The following is a 20,752-nucleotide window of genomic DNA, read 5'->3' as shown; positions in this document are numbered from 1 at the left end:
GACGGAAACACCAGACACCAAAGAGATGAACTAACGAAATGAGCGACGAATTTTGAACCATCTGAGTTCTTTTATTTTTTCAATAGTCAAAGGAAATTACAAAATAGTTTTGTTTTCGTAAGTTAATGAATAACAACAAGGTGGTTATAATTGAAATTAAAGGCCACTTGATTAATTAACGATTCTGAAATGGAATTGCTTTCTTTTGATGTCATAAGATCAATTAATTCGTTGATATAATTATCATTTTTAGACATCAGAAATGATAGAATTTTTTAATTTATGAACGTAAGAGCAATTAATTAGTTAGTTACTCATGTAGTTAGATGAGCCTCTTTAGCTAATGAATAGAATATTGATTGTTTGTTTTCTAACAAAACTTTTGGTTCATCAAATTCCGCGATTTGACCTCGATCCAAAACCATCACCCGATCAGAATCTAAGATTGTATTCAAACGATGAGCGATCGTTAATATTGTACAATCTTTAAATTCTGTTCTGATTGTTTTCTGAATCAATGAATCGGTTTCCAAATCGATCGCTGCAGTTGCTTCATCCAGAACTATTGCAAAGAATGAGAGAGAAATAAAAAATAACAATGAAAAAGAAAAATAAAAAGAAAATAAAAAGAAAAAAAAGAGAAAAACTCACATAGAATCTTTGGTTTCTTTAGTAAAGCTCTTGCTAAACACAACAATTGTCTCTGTCCAACACTAAGATTTTTTCCTTCCTCGGCTATTTGGTAATTAAGACCTTGACCAGTATTATTAACGAATTGTTTGAGATGAGCATGAGACAATGCATCCCAAATATCATTGTCTGAATAACAATCAAATGGATCCAAGTTGAATCTCAAGGTTCCACCAAAAAGGACTGGATCTTGAGGGATAATTGCAAGACGAGATCTCAATGGATGCAAAGGTAATTCGCTGATATTAAGACCATCAATAGAAATCGATCCTCCTGATCCTTCAATTAATCTAAACAATGACAGAGTAACTGTCGATTTACCAGCTCCAGTTCGACCAACAATTCCAATCTTTTCCAATCCTTTGATTTCTCCTGAAATTCCTTTCAAAATCAATTCGGTTCCTTCTCGATATCGAGTTTCATATTTATCGAATTTAATTGATCCTTTTGATGGCCAATCTTCAGGTGGCATAACTTTACCTTCATACCAATCAGCTTCGCTTTTTAATTTACAATATTCCATAATACGTTCAACAGCAACTATATTGGTTTCCAAATTAGAAACCATCCGAACGACCCAATTAAGTGACCCTGATATGTTAAGAGAGTATAGAACAGCGAGTCCAACAGAACCTGGATCAAGAGAGCCTCGAGAAAAAACTGCGAAAATGGCAGTTGATAGAACCATTAAATTTCCACATAGTTCTATTCTTATACTCAACCACCGATTCGCTACAATACTGGGGAAGAGACACGAAAGGTTGTGATCAACTTTATAAGCCGATTCCTGAATGAATCTCTCGGAGACATTAAAAGCCCGAATAGTACTGACTCCATTTAGTGTTTCTCCGAAATGTGAATAAATCGGCGATCGAGTGACCGATTCGAGTCTCTTAAGTTGACGGGATGATGAGACATAAACACGTTGGATAAAAATATAAATTATTGTGATTGGAACCAGAGTAATGATAAACAAAGGAGTATTGATACAAATAATGATACAAGCGGAAATTACTTCGAAAAGGCACAAAATCCAAAAACTGTAACAAAACAATGAAAATGAAATTTGCAAATAAGCTTAGAAACTTTTTATCCTACTTTAAGGACCTTGGCAACGATTTATCAATCACATCGATATCCTTTGAAAATCTATTAACGATTCTACCGATGGGATTAGTGTCGAAAAACGATATCGGTAATCGAAAAACTTTGTATGCAAGATTTCGATGAAATCCAATCGATGCTCTCAGCGTTCCATTGACAAGAGAAAAAGTTGCAAGAAGAGTGAGGACACCTATGGTAATAGATTGAAAATGATTGTAACATTTCAAATGTTACATTTATGTTTGAATATTAACTATACAACATTTGAGATATTATTAATACATTACCTTTCATTAGTCCCAAGAAACTGTAAACTCCAAGTCTCATTTCGGTGCTGGACAGAGTAACATTTTGAGTTGTCGAATCACTTGACCATTTGGCCAACCAAATATCTGATCCTAATTTAAATCCATTTGAAATTCCATGACTTAAAACGATAAGTGATGTCCAGAGGATAGAGAGCTTTCCAAAGTATTCAAAGTAAACTGACCATTTGACTTTGCCAGTTTCTGATTCTTCATTTTCAATCAATTTCGTTTTATCATCTTGACTTTCCTCTGGTAATTTGAAACCATCTTTTTTATCAACAGGTTTTTTCTTAGTTGGCTCTTCATATTGTTCATTATCGTTTTCAACTGATTGATTAGTAAATTGTTCAACGAGATCACAAAACTCTCCTTTAGCTTCCATCAATTGTTTGTATGTTCCATTCTCGGTAATAACACCATTAGTTAGAACATAAATACTATCGACTTTGGATAAAAGATCCAACTTGTTGGTCACTAAAACTCGAGTTTTATTCTTTAAGATTCCAGTCTTTGAACTTAGAACTTTTTTGAAAATATGTTGAGCTACATGAGCATCGACAGCACTTAATGGATCATCTAAAATGAACAGATTAGAATCACTGTAACAAGCTCGAGCAAGACTAACTCGTTGTTTTTGTCCACCTGAAAGGTTAATTCCTTTCTCGCCGATTTCCGTTTCATCTCCTCCAGGTAAATAAGCGATATCAGGTTCTAATGCACAGGCAGAAATTACCTGATTATATTTACTTTCATCAAATGGAGAACCAAATAAGATGTTGTTTTTCAATGAAGTATTTTGGATCCATGCTTGTTGAGCGACATAAGCGATTGAATATTTTCCATTTATATTAATTCGTCCTGATATTTTCTCCATCTCTCCGAGAATCGCACTTAACAATGAACTTTTACCACTACCAACAGAACCAACAATCGCTACAAACGAACCAGGTTTCACTTTCATGTTGATCTTTTGCAATGTTGGAATTTCTTTTGCCAAAGATTCGAGGTTAGTGCTCAATTTATCTTTTTTGATTCGAGAAAAAAAGTTTTTCTTTCCTCTATTTTTGTTATCTTCTTGTTTTTTCTTGTTCCATTTGAAGTAACCATCTTCTATTGAGATCTCATAAACTTCATTGTTTCTTGTTACATAAGGATCAAGATCTTCGTAGCTAAGAAACTTGTTGATTCTCCTTATAGATATGGAGGTCTAAATAAAAAAAAATACGTTTTTGGACTTGTGTTACAGTGAAGTTACATGAAAAACTCTTAACACTTTAAACACTCACTGTGACGAGATCTGACAAAAGTTCAGGCAGAATAGATAAAGGATTTTGGAGTAGATTGAAAAGCGAAAGAGAAACGAATGCTTTTTCTGCTGTTAATGATTCTTTTTGAATCAATACATATGCGGCAAAAGTGGCCACCGATATCATCATTGGAGAGCAGAACCACAAAAAGGCACTGAAGTTTTCCAAGTAGCTCAATCTTTTCAAGTGACCCAACTCTTTCTTTCTTAGCTCATCCATAATTTTTAGAAATGAATTTTCCCAAGCATAAAACTTAATAATCTTTATCCCACTCAGAATTTCATTTATGAGCTTTATTCTCTCATCTTTTTGTTCCATGAATTTTCCTTGAAACTTTTGACACCAATGAACAGTCGCTCCATTGATCGGCATCATCAGAACCATCACACCGAGACCAAACAAAGAAGAATATCCAAGTTCACTGTAGAGAAACCAAATAGCCAGAAAAATTTGCAAAGGCATAGACCATATTAAATTAAGATACGGAAGTAGATCCAGAAATCTTTTGGCGTCGACGGACATTAGATTCACTACTTCTCCCGAAGTCACTTCCTTATTCGCTCTGTCGTTAAGATTCATCGATTTCTTGTAAATTGCCGCAGTCAAAGTTGAAGTTAATCTCATACCAAGAAGATTCATGCTATAATAATAACAATTCAAGAAAACGGTCTGAGCAAATGAGATGATGAACATTGTGAATGCAATTAAGAATCCATGCCAAATAGGTTCACTTGATTGGTTCTTTATGAATGAGATTAATAACCTTCAGTGAGCAATGAAACATTAATTAAGTGTCAACTTGAGATCAAATTTATCTTTTTGCATAATTACTTTAATAATTGTGGGATTATGAATGAAAGTACGTCTTGAACCAATTTGAAAAAAGCTCCGCTCATCAAATATATGCCATAAACTTTGATTAGAATCGGGATTATGTTCACTTTAACCTTGAATGGTTGAGATGAGACATTTGTATCATCGTTAATTCTGAATAATCTTTTTTGTTTTTCAACCTGTTGATGCAATTTCGTATCAAAAGCTCCAATGAGATTTTCTGTTTTCAAATCATCTCGAAGTTCCCACAAGTCTTTAGTAGTCAAAGATGTTCTCCAGCCCAAAATGGCCATTTTATTGAACCACCAGAAGAAAACGACACTTAGAAAAGATGCTTCGTTTTCTGGACTATACTTCTTATTGGATTTGTTGTCTTTCTCGACGATTAATTCATGTTCATCGGTTGATGGCTTTGCTTTATCAGCAAAAGAAGTTATGATAAGTAGAAAGAGATTTGATACGAAAAAGATATTCATCAAAATGACCTCTGTCCCAGTGTATTCGGAAGAATCGACCCAAGTCGAATAAGCGATTAGAAAAGTACAAATTGTTTGTAGAAAAAAGTAAATCCATATGATGGCACTTGTGTGAATACCACGCAAACGATGGTAATGGAATAAGAGACTGACCAATGTCTATGAGAAGATATAAAGACAATCAAAATGATAAGTTAATGACTCGAATAAAAAATTATTGATAACATGAGAAAGATTCAGTCAGATTAAATTACAACATTACTTAAAGGCTTCTTAAAACACTGAGACAAAATAAAAATAACAAAAGGCATTCAAATAGGGAATTTCGCCTGAATGAAAAAATGAAATGATTCATTTTTCTAATGTATTCTTAGTCGTTTCTCTGTTTCCTTGTATCTTTTTAGAAATACAATTGACACAAACGTGAAAATTAAATTATTCTGAAACAAAATTATAATAACTTTTAATTTAACTTAGTAAACACAATCAACGAACAATCAATGAACTTAAATACGATTTAAAGATCAATAGAAAAAATTTAGAATCATTGAATGATCGGAACATGAGAGTCTTAACTATTGCTGTTTTTAATAATAAAAATACCAAAATGATCAACAAGATTAGATATTAAGTTTAATGCGGGCAAAAATGATTGTAAACTGATAAAAGTAATTAGTTAATAAACATACTACTATTTTTCTCAAGAGCAACAAATAAGGAACTTGCATCATGCTAATCTGATTAACTGAAGTCGGTGTGGAAATTGACAATGATAACAATTGAAAATGAAACATTGATTACTTACAAATGAGATAATATTAGTTGAGGAAGAGTAAAAATCAGCAGCAACTGATGGATTAGATGAATTAAAATATCTGAAGATTATGTTGACTAATTGTAAACAGTTTACGAGGATATTTAATGTGGATAAAATTAATCTGCATGTGTTAATCCAGTTCCAAGGAATCAATTGTTCCGTATTTTAATTGTTCGTCTAATTTCATAGATGCAAAGTAACCAAAGGAAACAAGTTGGTAACCAATTGAGAATCGTAGTGTGAAAACATCGAGACAATTTAGGAAAATCTGAATTCCAAGTTGAATTAACATCCTAAAAGATAAAAAGGAAATCAGAAAAAAAGAAATTGAATCATTCAAGATACAAAATTAATATCTAACCACAATTGTTAATCCGATTTCTCATATCGACCAACAGTCTAATCAATAAACCAATCAATCATCAAAATAACTAAAAATGAACCAATATTTTGGTGAGAAACCTAAAAGTGGAAACAGTTACCAACTTACCCATAGAATTGATTCACCACAAATTGATTCCAATTGGATGATTGAATTAAGATTCATATTGATTGAAGAGTTAATTTAACAAAATAATTGTAACTAAAATTGATCTAAAAATAATTAGATTTAAATATAAAAATGGAGTAAGGAAAATGAATGCTTATGTTTTCTTAAAAAAACGCACCAATCATTAAGATGGCCTTTGAGGAGTTGACAATGCCCCACGTTTACTCTTAAATCATATTAATAACTAACCAAGTTTCAAAACTATTTCTAGATTCCGAAGGTGGTTGGTGGAGTCAGTCGATCAACAATCAAAGCCAAAGTCAAAGCCGAAAATCTATCAACTCAGTCGATTGTAATTAGATGACGAAACCAGCCGATCTGAGCCGGTCGCTAAACCACTCATACTGGTGTTTCACTCGAGCCGTTTGATTATTGGCTCAAATCGACATCAGCCAGTTGATTAACTCACCGCTTAGCTAATTAGCTCGCTTACATTTTCTCTTACTTTTTCTCTTTTTGCTTTTCAAAAGTGATTGATTTGATTGAATTATTCTAAAACTATTTATTTAACATTATTTCAACATGACTAATGTTTAACGAAATTCATTTAACCAATAATCAAGAGACAAGATTAGCTTCTTTAGCTAATGAATAGAATATCGATTGTTTGTTTTCTAACAAAACTTGTGGTTCATCAAATTCCGCGATTTGACCTTGATCCAAGACCATCACCCGATCAGAATCTAATATTGTATTCAAACGATGAGCGATCGTTAATATTGTACAATCTTTAAATTCTGTTCTGATTGTTTTCTGAATCAATGAATCGGTTTCCAAATCAATCGCTGCAGTTGCTTCATCCAGGAATAGAATCTTTGGTTTCTTAAGTAAAGCTCTTGCTAAACACAACAATTGTCTCTGTCCAACACTAAGATTTTTTCCTTCCTCAGCTATTTGGTAATTAAGACCTTGACCAGTATTATTAACGAATTGTTTGAGATGAGCATGAGACAATGCATCCCAAATATCATTGTCTGAATAACAATCAAATGGATCCAAGTTGAATCTCAAGGTTCCACCAAAAAGGACTGGATCTTGAGGGATAATTGCAAGACGAGATCTCAATGGATGCAAAGGTAATTCGCTGATATTAAGACCATCAATAGAAATCGATCCTCCTGATCCTTCAATTAATCTAAACAATGACAGAGTAACTGTCGATTTACCAGCTCCAGTTCGACCAACAATTCCAATCTTTTCCAATCCTTTGATTTCTCCTGAAATTCCTTTCAAAATCAATTCGGTTCCTTCTCGATATCGAGTTTCATATTTATCGAATTTAATTGATCCTTTTGATGGCCAATCTTCAGGTGGCATAACTTTACCTTCATACCAATCAGCTTCGCTTTTTAATTTACAATATTCCATAATACGTTCAACAGCAACAATGTTTGTTTCCAAATCAGAAGCCATTCGAACGAGCCAGTTAAGTGAGCCTGTTATACTGAGAGCGTATGAAACAGCGAGACCAACAGCACCGGGATCAAGAGAACCTCGAGAAAGAACTGCGAAAATGGCAGTTGATAGAATCATAAGATTTCCACATAGTTCTAGTCTGATACTCAACCATCGATTCGCTACAATACTGGGGAAGAGACACGAAAGGTTGTGATCAACTTTATAAGCCGATTCCTGAATGAATCTCTCGGAGACATTAAAAGCCCGAATAGTACTGACTCCATTTAGTGTTTCTCCGAAATGTGAATAAATCGGCGATCGAGTGACCGATTCGAGTCTCTTAAGTTGACGGGATGATGAGACATAAACACGTTGGATAAAAATATAAATTATTGTGATTGGAACCAGAGTAATGATGAACAAAGGAGTATTGATACAAATAATGATGCAAGCGGAAATTACTTCGAAAAGGCACAAAATCCAATAGCTAAAAAAAACAACAATAAAAATTTTATAACAAAATAATTAAACAATCATACAAGTTCTTCATTGTTACTCACTTCAAAACCATTGGTAACCCAGTATCTATCACATCAATATCCTTTGAGAATCTATTAACGATTCTACCGATGGGATTAGTGTCGAAAAACGACATTGGCAATCGAAAAACTTTATGTGCAAGATTTCGATGAAATCCAATGGATGCTCGTAGTGTACCATTGACAAGAGAAAAAGACCCAATAAGAGTAAGAACACCTATGATAATAGAGCGAAAAAAAGATTCCAAAATTTGTTTACAAATAGTTGAGATTCGTTACCTTTCATTAGTCCCAAAAAGCTGTAAACTCCAAGTCTCATTTCGGTGCTGGACAGAGTAACATTTTGAGTTGTCGAATCACTTGACCATTTGGCCAACCAAATATCTGATCCTAATTGGAATCCATTTGAAATTCCATGACTCAAAACGATAAGTAATGTCCAAAGAATAGAAACCATTCCAAAGTATTCGAAGTAAACTGACCATTTGACTTTGCCAGTTTCTGATTCTTCATTTTCAATCAATTTCGTCTTGTCGTCTTGAATTTCCTCAGGTAGTTTAAAATCATCTTTTTTATCGACCGATTTACTTTTGCCTAATTCTTCATGCAGTTCACTGTCATTTTCAACTGATTGATTAGTAAATTGTTCAACGAGATCACAAAACTCTCCTTTAGCTTCCATCAATTGTTTGTATGTTCCATTCTCGGTAATAACACCATTAGTTAGAACATAAATACTATCGACTTTGGATAAAAGATCCAACTTGTTGGTCACTAAAACTCGAGTTTTATTCTTTAAGATTCCAGTCTTTGAACTTAGAACTTTTTTGAAAATATGTTGAGCTACATGAGCATCGACAGCACTTAATGGATCATCTAAAATGAACAGATTAGAATCACTGTAACAAGCTCGAGCAAGACTAACTCGTTGTTTTTGTCCACCTGAAAGGTTAATTCCTTTCTCGCCGATTTCCGTTTCATCTCCTCCAGGTAAATAAGCGATATCAGGTTCTAATGCACAGGCAGAAATTACCTGATTATATTTACTTTCATCAAATGGAGAACCAAATAAGATGTTGTTTTTCAATGAAGTATTTTGAATCCATGCTTGTTGAGCGACATAAGCGATTGAATATTTTCCATTGATATTAATTCGTCCTGATATTTTCTCCATCTCTCCGAGAATCGCACTTAACAATGAACTTTTACCACTACCAACAGAACCAACAATCGCTACAAATGAACCAGGTTTCACTTTCATGTTGATCTTTTGCAATGTCGGAATTTCTTTTGCCAAAGATTCGAGGTTAGTGCTCAATTTATCTTTTTTGATTCGAGAAAAAAAGTTTTTCTTTCCTCTATTTTTGTTATCTTCTTGTTTTTTCTTGTTCCATTTGAAGTAACCATCTTCAATTGAGATCTCATAAACTTCATTGTTTCTTGTTACATAAGGATCAAGATCTTCGTAGCTAAGAAATTTGTTGATTCTCCTTATAGATATGGAAGTCTAAATAAAGAAATGAAAAGAATTGTAATTGTATTAGTGAAGCAAAATTACGAACAATTCGTTACTAACCATGACGAAATACGACAAAAGTTCGGGTAGCATAGATAAAGGAAATTGGAGTAGATGGAATAGCGAAAGAGAAACGAATGCTTTTTCTGCTGTTAATGATTCTTTTTGAATCAATACATATGCGGCAAAAGTGGCCACCGATACCATCATTGGAGAGCAGAGCCACAAAAACGCACTGAAGTTTTCCAAGTAACTCAATCTTCTCAAGTGACCCAACTCTTTCTTTCGTAGCTCATTGACGATCTTTAGAAATGAATTTTCCCAAGCATAAAACTTAATAATCTTTATCCCGCTCAGAATTTCATTCATGAACTTTACTCTTTCATCTTTTTGCTCCATGAATTTTACTTGAAACTTTTGACACCAATGAACAGTCGCTCCATTGATCGGCATCATCAGAACCATCACACCGAGACCAAACAAAGAAGAATATCCTAGTTCGATATAAAGAAACCAAATAGACAAAAGAATTTGCAAAGGCGCCGACCAGATTAAGTTAAGATACGGAAGTAGATCTAGAAATCTCTTGGCATCTACGGACATTAGATTCACTACTTCTCCCGAAGTCACTTCCTTGTTAGCTTTGTCGCTTAAATTCAGCGATTTCTTGTAAATTGCCGCAGTTAAAGTTGAAGTTACTCTCATTCCAAGAATATACATGCTATAAAAATAACGATTCACGAAAACGGTCTGAGCAAATGAGATGATGAACATTGCGAATGCAATTAAGAATCCATGCCAAATGGGTTCACTTGATTGGTTCTTTATGAATGAGATTAATAACCTTCAGTGAGCAATGAAACATTAATTAAGTGTCAACTTGAGATCAAATTTATCTTTTTGCATAATTACTTTAATAATTGTGGGATTATGAATGAAAGTACGTCTTGAACCAATTTGAAAAAAGCTCCACTCATCAAGTATATGCCATAAACTTTGATTAGAATCGGGATTATGTTCACTTTAACCTTGAAGGGTTGAGATGAGACATTTGTATTATCGTTAACTCTGAATAATCTTTTTTGTTTTTCAACCTGTTGATGCAGTTTCGTATCAAAAGCTCCAATGAGATTTTCTGTTTTCAAATCATCTCGAAGTTCCCACAAGTCTTTAGTAGTCAAAGATGTTCTCCAGCCCAAAATGGCCATTTTATTGAACCACCAGAAGAAAACGACACTTAGAAAAGATGCTTCGTTTTCTGGACTATACTTCTTACTGGATATGTTGTCTTTCTCGACGATTAATTCATGTTCATCGGTTGATGGCTTTGCTTTATCAGCAAAAGAAGTTATGATAAGTAGAAAGAGATTTGATACGAAAAAGATATTCATCAAAATGACCTCTGTCCCAGTGTATTCGGAAGAATCGACCCAAGTCGAATAAGCGATTAGAAAAGTACAAATTGTTTGTAGAAAAAAGTAAATCCAAATGATGGCACTTGTGTGAATACCACGCAAACGATGGTAATGGAATAAGAGACTGACCAATGTCTATGAGAAGATATAAAGACAATCAAAATGATAAGTTAATGACTCGAATAAAAGATTATTGATAACATGAGAAAGATTCAGTCAGATTAAATTATGGAAATATTTAAGTGCTTCCTAAAACTCTAGATGAAAATAGAAAGTTATTAGGCAGATAAATAATCGATAACAAGAACAACCATCAAATAGTAAGTTAATTATCCAAATTGTATAACCGAAAGTCAAATGTATGCACTAACATGGAACATGATGGAATCATCCAGGCAATATAAACAATTCGATTGAGAATGTCAAGATGATCAACAAGATTAGATTAAGTTTAATAAAGGCATTGACAGAACGATTGTAAACTGATAAAAGTAATTAGTTAATAAACATACTACTATTTTCTCAAGAGCAACAAATAAGGAACTTGCATCATGCTAATCTGATTAACTGAAGTCGGTGTGGAAATTGACAATGATAACAATTGAAAATGAAACATTGATTACTTACAAATGAGATAATATTAGTTGAGGAAGAGTAAAAATCAGCAGCAACTGATGGATTAGATGAATTAAAATATCTGAAGATTATGTTGACTAATTGTAAACCATTTATGAGGATATTTAATGTGGATAAAATTAATCTGCATGTGTTAATCCAGTTCCAAGGAATCAATTGTCTCCGTATTTTAATTGTTCGTCTAATTTCATAGATGCAAAGTAACCAAAGGAAACAAGTTGGTAACCAATTGAGAATCGTAGTGTGAAAACATCGAGACAATTTAGGAAAATCTGAATTCCAAGTTGAATTAACATCCTAAAAGATAAAAAGGAAATCAGAAAAAAAGAAATTGAATCATTCAAGATACAAAATTAATATCTAACCACAATTGTTAATCCGATTTCTCATATCGACCAACAGTCTAATCAATAAACCAATCAATCATAAAATAACTAAAAATGAACCAATATTTTGGTGAGAAACCTAAAAGTGGAAACAGTTACCAACTTACCCATAGAATTGATTCACCACAAATTGATTCCAATTGGATGATTGAATTAAGATTAAGATTCATATTGATTGAAGAGTTAATTTAACAAAATAATAGTTAATTGTAACTAAAATTGATCTAAAAATAATTAGATTTAAATATAAAAATAGAGTAAACAAAATAAAAGGTTAACTGTTTTCTTAAAAACCGATTGTTCAATTTAAGAAATTGAGAAAAATTTCTCGATTGTGAATCCAATTCTAGCGCTAGAGGGCAATAGTTGTTATTTACCGGGAAAAGAATTTTTAAAAAAGTTGGACAGCCATCTATTAGCAAAATCTTTAGATTCTCGATTTCAAAAGTCACCGAATTTGACTCTCCAGTTTTTTTATTGATTATAAAGTAGTTTCAATTAATTATCCGAAGAATTATATTCAATTTGTTTAAGTTAAGGACCACGGACATTTCGAGACCAATATAGCTGTAAGCAAACAATGGAATCAACCTTTTCAAACTGACTTTTCCTTTGTGAATCGAAACGTTACCAGGAAAACTAAATACAAGTAATTTCTAAATCTATCAACAACTAAACTTGCAACAATCGTTTTAAAATCAATAATCAAACTATTAATTGACCTGACACTTAGATCAACTTGACATTTTAATTAACTGACATTTTTCAAGCCTAAAAAAGAAACTAACAAGACAAAAATACTACAATCAAAAACACTAAACTTGAACATTTTCGACAATTGAATATTAACTCTTCATTTCCTCTCTTTACATGAATAATGGTCTTATGAAATTCGAGTTCAAATGGACTTAATCACCGATCCTCAACTTAACACTCAATTGACTTTCTTTTCAACTCCACCATCAACCTAGTAACTTCTAATTAACGCCAATTATTTCAATTGTACAAATTATCAAACGAAATGTAAACTCAACAAAATTGTCACTTTTCTTTGTGAATCTGAGCGATTGTTCAGAGCCCAAAATGGGCCTTCAGGGCTTCTCTCTGAAGTCAATGTTTGAAGCATTAGCCAATTGGCATAATAAAGTAGAGTAATCAAAAAGAAGTTGTTAATTATAACTTAAATTACCATTATTAGTTGATGATTAATAAGAAAATATTGTTTTGATAATATCTGATTTGCGAATCAAAAAATATTTTTGTTTACTAATCTAAATGTTTTATCAATATTTCTAAATAGTAATCAATTGGAGTTTGATCATTGGTCAAATGTAACTGATTCGTTACAGAAATTGTTCATCAATATGATTTTCTCATGAAAAATGTACAATCACACGTAATTGAAAACAATTGAAGTGATTAAAATGATACTCTTAAAATCCCTATTGTCTTTTCATCAAATGTTATTAATAATACTATTTAATCAGTAGATCATCTGTACTCATGTAAACATGATTATAACATGATTCAGTTATGATCAATGGTGAGTAATGATCAATTCTAAGCGATCAGATAACTATTTACATAATAATCATCATTAATAGGAAGTAGGATTTTTAGTTATTTGAAATTCTGATCACCAGCCAATTATTATTATAATTTACTCATCAATAATCAAACCAATCAAAAATGTAAAAATAGCGCAATTAATTAGTGATAAAATCACATTGTAACAATATAATTGATTAAACAACAATTGAAAACAATTTACTAATTGTGATTATTTGTATTGTTCTTTAGGTTTATCTGATGATCATAAACTTGTGACTCTGAATCCAATATATATAAATGAAATGACGAGAAGAAAATAATTATCATAGTTAATTAAATTCTCGTCCATTAAACACCAACCATTACAATTGGAATTAAAATGATTCGATTTGTTTGTTTCATCGCTCTTTTCGCTTTGGCCACTGCCGCGAATCTTTCCTTCAACAACGAATGGGAATCATTCAAGGTAAGTCCCACCTGAGGATTTTTCTTATGTATTTGATAATCATTTTGTTTTTCTTTATTTTCCAGGCCAAGCACAACAAAGTCTACGCTTCATCAACCGAAGAGTCAACTCGAAAATCAATTTTCAGTACCAATCTGAAAAAAATCAATGCCCACAACCGAGAAGCCGACAATGGAGTTCACACTTACCGATTGGGAGTCAACAAGTTTGCTGATTTGGTAAGTATTCAAATTAATCATCTACTTTTGATAGTTTATACTAAACGAGATTTTCGCAACCACTGCTTAGACCGCAGAGGAATTCAAAGCTACTCGACTTGGTTACAAATCGATCCACAGAAAGCCCGCTCCTCTTATTCACAACGTCAACTTTACCCAATCTGTTCCTGAATCCGTTGATTGGCGATCATCAATCGTCACAGAGGTCAAAGATCAAGGTCAATGTGGTTCATGCTGGGCATTCTCTGCCATTGCTTCTATCGAAGCAGCTAACGCACAAAAAACCGGTAAATTGGTCTCACTTTCTGAGCAAAATTTGGTTGATTGTTCATGGAAACAAGGAAACCAAGGTTGCAATGGTGGTTTAATGGACTACGCTTTCGATTATGTCAAATCCAACAAAGGCATTGACACTGAAGCCAGTTATCCATACACTTCAGGAAGTGGTCGAGACAGCAAGAACTGCAAATTCTCAAAATCATCTGTTGGTGCTACTGTTTCATCTTATGTTGATATTCCTGAAGGAGATGAAAAATCCCTTCTCCAAGCTGTCGCTAAAGGAGTCGTTTCCGTCGCTGTAGATGCTACACCTTTCCAACTCTATGAGTAAGTTTCGTTGTTTCTTACAGTCATTTTAGTCAGAAAGCAACAGGTTGCCTAAAAATCGCAACACCAACTTAACCTAAATAATAATGATTCTTTCGTTTCATTCAGTTCTGGAATCCTTAACTCACGATCATGTGATCCTGAGAATCTTGACCATGGTGTCACTGCTGTTGGATACGGAGTCGATAATGGAACACCTTACTGGATCGTCAAGAATTCATGGGGCGCAGACTGGGGTGAAGAAGGTTACATTCGAGTTATTCGAGATAAAAACATGTGTGGTATCGCTGAATCCGCTTCATACCCTGTAGTTTAATAAACTCGATCAAACTTGTTAAATTTTTAATTTTTGAACAGTTAAGTTGACCTTGGTCAAATCAACCTGTTGCTATGAGTTAATTGACAATTGATAACAAAGGTGATTATTAAACTTCATTTTTAAGAGTAAAAAGTTTTTTCCTTTTTATTCCTAAGTATTCAATTTAATTGTGTTTAATTTAATGATTACAACAGAGTAAGATACCAATATCACCTGTTGATTGGTGAAGGAGATGATGATGATGATGAAGAAATAAATACAAATAGAAATTAAATTGATTGCATCAATAATCAAGAGACAAGATTAGCCTCTTTAGCTAATGAATAGAATATTGATTGTTTGTTCTCTAGCAAAACTTTAGGTTCATCGAATTCCGCGATTTGACCTCGATCCAAGACCATCACTCGATCAGAATCTAATATTGTATTCAAACGATGAGCGATGGTTAATATTGTACAATCTTTAAATTCTGTTCTGATTGTTTTCTGAATCAATGAATCCGTTTCCAAATCAATCGCTGCAGTTGCTTCATCCAGGAATAGAATCTTTGGTTTCTTCAGTAAAGCTCTTGCTAAACACAACAATTGTCTCTGTCCAACACTAAGATTTTTTCCTTCCTCGGCTATTTGGTAATTAAGACCTTGACCAGTATTATTAACGAATTGTTTGAGATGAGCATGAGACAATGCATCCCAAATATCATTGTCTGAATAACAATCAAATGGATCCAAGTTGAATCTCAAGGTTCCACCAAAAAGGACTGGATCTTGAGGGATAATTGCAAGACGAGATCTCAATGGATGCAAAGGTAATTCGCTGATATTAAGACCATCAATAGAAATCGATCCTCCTGATCCTTCAATTAATCTAAACAATGACAGAGTAACTGTCGATTTACCAGCTCCAGTTCGACCAACAATTCCAATCTTTTCCAATCCTTTGATTTCTCCTGAAATTCCTTTCAAAATCAATTCGGTTCCTTCTCGATATCGAGTTTCATATTTATCGAATTTAATTGATCCTTTTGATGGCCAATCTTCAGGTGGCATAACTTTACCTTCATACCAATCAGCTTCGCTTTTTAATTTACAATATTCCATAACACGTTCAACTGCCACTATACTGGTATCCAAATCAGATGCCATCCGAACGAGCTCATTGAGTGATGCAGTTATACTAAGAGCGTACGAAACAGCGAGACCAACAGCCCCGGGATCAAGAGAACCTCGAGAAAGAACGGCGAAAATGGAAGTTGATAGAACCATTAGATTACCACATAGTTCTATTCTTATACTCAACCATCGATTCGCTACAATACTGGGAAAGAGACACGAAAGGTTGTGATCTACTTTATAAGCCGATTCTTGAATGAATCTCTCGGAGACATTAAAAGCTCGAATAGTACTGACTCCATTTAGTGTTTCTCCGAAATGTGAATAAATCGGTGATCGAGTGACCGATTCGAGTCTCTTAAGTTGTCGAGACGATGACATATAAATCTGTTGGATAAAAGTATAAATCATCGTGATTGGAACCAGAGTAATGATAAACAGCGGAGTATGGATACAAATGATGATACATGCGGAAATTACTTCGAAAAGGTGTAAAATCCAATAACTGCAACAAAAACAAATCAAAAATGAAAATTATTGCGATTTTCAAACGGATCAACAAAAACTTACTTCAAGAATATTGGTAATCCAGTATCGATCACATCAATATCTTTTGAGAATCTATTAACGATTCGGCCATTGGGATTGGTGTCAAAAAAGGACATAGGTGACCGGAAGACCTTATAAGCAATATTTCGATGAAATTCAGTTGATGCTCTCAATGTACCGTTGACGAGTGAAAAAGACCCAAGAAGAGTAAGACCACCTGTAAGATAAAAATCGTTTTAAATAATTATAATCCAAGCTCAAAATGTAGTAGGGACTTCTTACCTCTACAAAATCCCAAAAAACTATAAACTCCAAGCCTCATTTCGGGGTTGGGCAAAGTAACGTTTCGAGTGGTCGAATCACTTGACCACTTGGACAACCAAATATATGATGCTACTTGGAATCCATTTGAAATTCCATAGCTCAAAACAATCAGTGATGTCCAGAGTATAGAAACCATTCTGAAGTATTCAAAGTAAACCGACCATTTAACTCTCCCCGTTTGTGATTCTTCATTTTCGATCAATTTTGTTTTATCGTTATTCTCTTCATTAGATAGCTTGACACTGTATTCTTCATCAATGGGTTTATTGTTAGTTGATTCTTCATGTTGTTCATTATCTTTTTCGACTGATTGATTTGTAAATTGCTCGACAAGATCACAAAACTCTCCTTCAGCTTCCATCAATTGTTTGTATGTTCCATTCTCGGTAATCGAGCCATTGGTTAGAACATAAATACTGTCGACTTTAGATAAAAGATCCAACTTGTTGGTAACTAAAACTCGAGTTTTATTCCTTAAAATTCCAGTTTTTGAGCTCAGAACTTTTTTGAAAATATGTTGAGCTACATGAGCATCGACAGCACTTAATGGATCGTCTAAAATGAACAGATTAGAATCACTGTAACAAGCTCGAGCAAGACTAACTCGTTGTTTTTGTCCACCTGAAAGGTTAATTCCTTTCTCGCCGATTTCCGTTTCATCTCCTCCAGGTAAATAAGCGATATCAGGTTCTAATGCACAGGCAGAAATTACCTGATTATATTTACTTTCATCAAACGGAGAACCAAATAAGATGTTGTTTTTCAATGAAGTATTTTGAATCCATGCTTGTTGAGCGACATAAGCGATTGAATATTTTCCATTGATATTAATTCGTCCTGATATTTTCTCCATCTCTCCTAGAATCGCACTTAACAATGAACTTTTACCACTACCAACAGAACCAACAATCGCTACAAACGAACCAGGTTTCACTTTCATGTTGATCTTTTGTAATGTCGGAATTTTTTCCTGAGGAGATTCTGAATCATTCATAATTTCCTCTTTTCCTCCTCTGAACAATCCAAGTAAACTTTTTCTCTTCTTGGTCTCTTTAATTTTCTTTTTTTTATTCCACTTGAAATAACCATCGTCGACAGAAATAGCATCAATTTCTTGATCTTTTGTTACATAAGGATCAAGATCCTCGTAGCTAAGAAATTTGTTGATTCTCCTTATAGATATGGAAGTCTAAATAAAACAGTGATTGGACTAGTGTTAGAAATAGTAATATACACACGGAAAAAATTCTGAACAGTTCGAGTACTCACCATGACGAAATACGACAAAAGTTCGGGTAGCATAGATAAAGGATTTTGGAGTAGATGGAATAGCGAAAGAGAAACGAATGCTTTTTCTGCTGTTAATGATTCTTTTTGAATCAACACATATGCGGCGAAAGTGGCCACCGATACAATCATTGGAGAGCAAAGCCACAAAAAGGCACTGAAGTTTTCCAAGTAGCTCAATCTTCTCAAGTGACCCAACTCTTTCTTTCGTAGCTCATTGACGATCTTTAGAAATGAATTTTCCCAAGCATAAAATTTAATAATCTTTATCCCGCTCAGAATTTCATTCATGAACTTTACTCTCTCATCTTTTTGCTCCATGAATTTTACTTGAAACTTTTGACACAAATGAATAGTCGCTCCATTGATCGGCATCATCAGCACCATCACACCAAGACCAAACAAAGAAGAATATCCTAGTTCGATATAAAGAAACCAAATAGACAAAAGAATTTGCAAAGGTGCAGACCAGATTAAGTTAAGATACGGAAGTAGATCCAGAAATCTTTTGGCGTCGACGGACATTAGATTAACAACTTCTCCCGAATTAACTTCTTTGCTCGCTTTGTCGCTAAGATTCAGCGATTTCTTGTAAATTGCCGCAGTCAAAGTTGAAGTTACTCTCATTCCAAGAATATACATGCTATAAAAATAACGATTCACGAAAACGGTCTGAGCAAATGAGATGATGAACATTGCGAATGCAATTAAGAATCCATGCCAAATGGGTTCACTTGATTGGTTCTTTATGAATGAGATTAATAACCTTCAGTGAGCAATGAAACATTAATTAAGTGTCAACTTGAGATCAAATTTATCTTTTTGCATAATTACTTTAATAATTGTGGGATTATGAATGAAAGTACGTCTTGAACCAATTTGAAAAAAGCTCCGCTCATCAAATATATGCCATAAACTTTGATTAGAATCGGGATTATGTTCACTTTAACCTTGAAGGGTTGATTGGGTTGAGATGAGACATTTGTATCATCGTAAATTCTGAATAATCTTTTTTGTTTTTCAACCTGTTGATGCAATTTCGAATCAAAAGCTCCAATGAGATTTTCTGTTTTCAAATCATCTCGAAGCTCCCATAAATCTTTGGTAGTCAAAGAAGTTCTCCAGCCCAAAATGGCCATATTGTTGAACCACGAGAATAATACTTCACTTGGAAAAGAAGCCTCGTTTTCTGGACTATACTTCTTACTGTATTTGTTGTCTTTCTCAGCTATCGAGTTGTATTCATAGGTCAACGAATTTGGTCTATCGGTAAAAGAAGTTATGATAAGTAGATGGAGATTAGACACGAAAAAGATATTCATTAAAATGACCTCTGTCCCAGTGTATTCGGAAGAATTGACCCAAGTCGAATAAGCGATTAGAAAAGTACAAATTGTTTGTAGAAAAAAGTAAATCCATATGATGGCACTTGTGCGAATACCACGCAAACGATGGTAATGGAATAAGAGACTGACCAATGTCTAGGAGAAGATTACAAAACGTAATATGAAATGAAATTCAATTATCTAGAAAATTTCAAAGTAGCACCATTGAGATTTTCATAGATACTTACAAAAGAAACAATATTAGTTGAGGAAGAGTAAAAATCAGCAGCAACTGATGGATTAGATGAATTGAAATATCTGAAGATTATGTTGACTAATTGTAAACAGTTTACGAGGATATTTAATGTGGATAAAATTAATCTGCATGTGTTAATCCAGTTCCAAGGAATCAATTGTCTCCGTATTTTAATTGTTCGTCTAATTTCATAGATGCAAAGTAACCAAAGGAAACAAGTTGGTAACCAATTGAGAATCGTAGTGTGAAAACATCGAGACAATTTAGGAGAATCTGAATTCCAAGTTGAATTAACATCCTAGAAGATAAAAAGGAAATCAGAAAAAAAGAAATTGAATCATTCAAGATACAGAATTAATATCTAACCACAATTGGTAACCCGATTTCTCATATCGATCAACAATCTAATCAATAAACCAATCAATCATGAAAATGACTAAAAATGAACCAATATTTTGGTGAGAAAAGTGGAAACAGTTATCAACTTACCCATAGAATTGATTCACCACAAATTGATTCCAATTGGATGATTGAATTAAGATTAAGATTCATATGGATTGAAGAGTTAATTTAACAAAATAAAAGGTTAACTGTTTTCTTGAAAATTTTTCTAATTTAACAATATTATGAGCTCTCTTCTGGAGAAAGATTACTCTCTCTCTCTCCTAAAATTTTAATTTATTAGTTACCTAAGAAATGGATTAATTAAATTAAGGATATGATGGATCAGAGAGAGAGAGAGAGAGAGAGAGAGAGAGAGGAT

At 33.5% G+C, this 20,752-nt stretch overlaps 3 protein-coding genes and 1 pseudogene across 4 annotated transcripts; 1 reads left to right on the top strand and 3 right to left on the bottom strand.

The window, feature by feature from the left end:
• Window positions 1–23: 23 nt before the first annotated feature.
• Window positions 24–12,272, bottom strand: LOC128387093 (ATP-binding cassette sub-family C member 3-like; annotated as a pseudogene).
• Window positions 6,574–12,290, bottom strand: LOC128387092 (multidrug resistance-associated protein 1-like). 2 transcript variants are annotated; one of them, XM_053346241.1, is made up of 8 exons: window positions 12,084–12,290; window positions 11,582–11,887; window positions 10,634–11,089; window positions 10,452–10,567; window positions 9,600–10,383; window positions 8,303–9,530; window positions 8,045–8,240; window positions 6,574–7,971 (listed from the first exon to the last, which is right to left on the bottom strand). In XM_053346241.1, exons 1-8 carry the CDS (start codon window positions 12,144–12,146, stop codon window positions 6,645–6,647), a joined length of 4,476 nt encoding a protein of 1,491 aa, XP_053202216.1. In that variant the 5' UTR covers window positions 12,147–12,290; the 3' UTR covers window positions 6,574–6,644. The 2 variants fall into 2 exon arrangements, with proteins under 2 accessions (XP_053202216.1, XP_053202215.1); XM_053346240.1 differs by having other exon boundaries at window positions 10,452–11,089.
• A 1,543-nt stretch (window positions 12,291–13,833) lies between these two features.
• LOC128387095 (procathepsin L-like) lies at window positions 13,834–15,298 on the top strand. The gene is made up of 4 exons (XM_053346246.1): window positions 13,834–13,993; window positions 14,059–14,211; window positions 14,282–14,817; window positions 14,926–15,298. The coding sequence occupies exons 1-4, from the start codon at window positions 13,907–13,909 to the stop codon at window positions 15,131–15,133; spliced, it is 984 nt and encodes a 327-aa protein (XP_053202221.1). The 5' UTR covers window positions 13,834–13,906; the 3' UTR covers window positions 15,134–15,298.
• Window positions 15,136–20,634, bottom strand: LOC128387090 (ATP-binding cassette sub-family C member 3-like). The gene is made up of 7 exons (XM_053346239.1): window positions 20,479–20,634; window positions 19,982–20,287; window positions 19,243–19,889; window positions 18,391–19,174; window positions 17,080–18,310; window positions 16,819–17,014; window positions 15,136–16,753 (listed from the first exon to the last, which is right to left on the bottom strand). Exons 1-7 carry the CDS (start codon window positions 20,539–20,541, stop codon window positions 15,427–15,429), a joined length of 4,554 nt encoding a protein of 1,517 aa, XP_053202214.1. The 5' UTR covers window positions 20,542–20,634; the 3' UTR covers window positions 15,136–15,426.
• Window positions 20,635–20,752: the final 118 nt, after the last annotated feature.

The sequence above is a fragment of the Panonychus citri genome, unplaced genomic scaffold, assembly GCF_014898815.1.
Source record: "Panonychus citri isolate SS breed McGregor unplaced genomic scaffold, ASM1489881v1 Contig00077, whole genome shotgun sequence".
NCBI lineage: Eukaryota > Metazoa > Arthropoda > Arachnida > Trombidiformes > Tetranychidae > Panonychus > Panonychus citri.
Note: the sequence above shows the minus strand (reverse complement) of the source record. Positions and strands in the feature narration are given on the sequence as shown.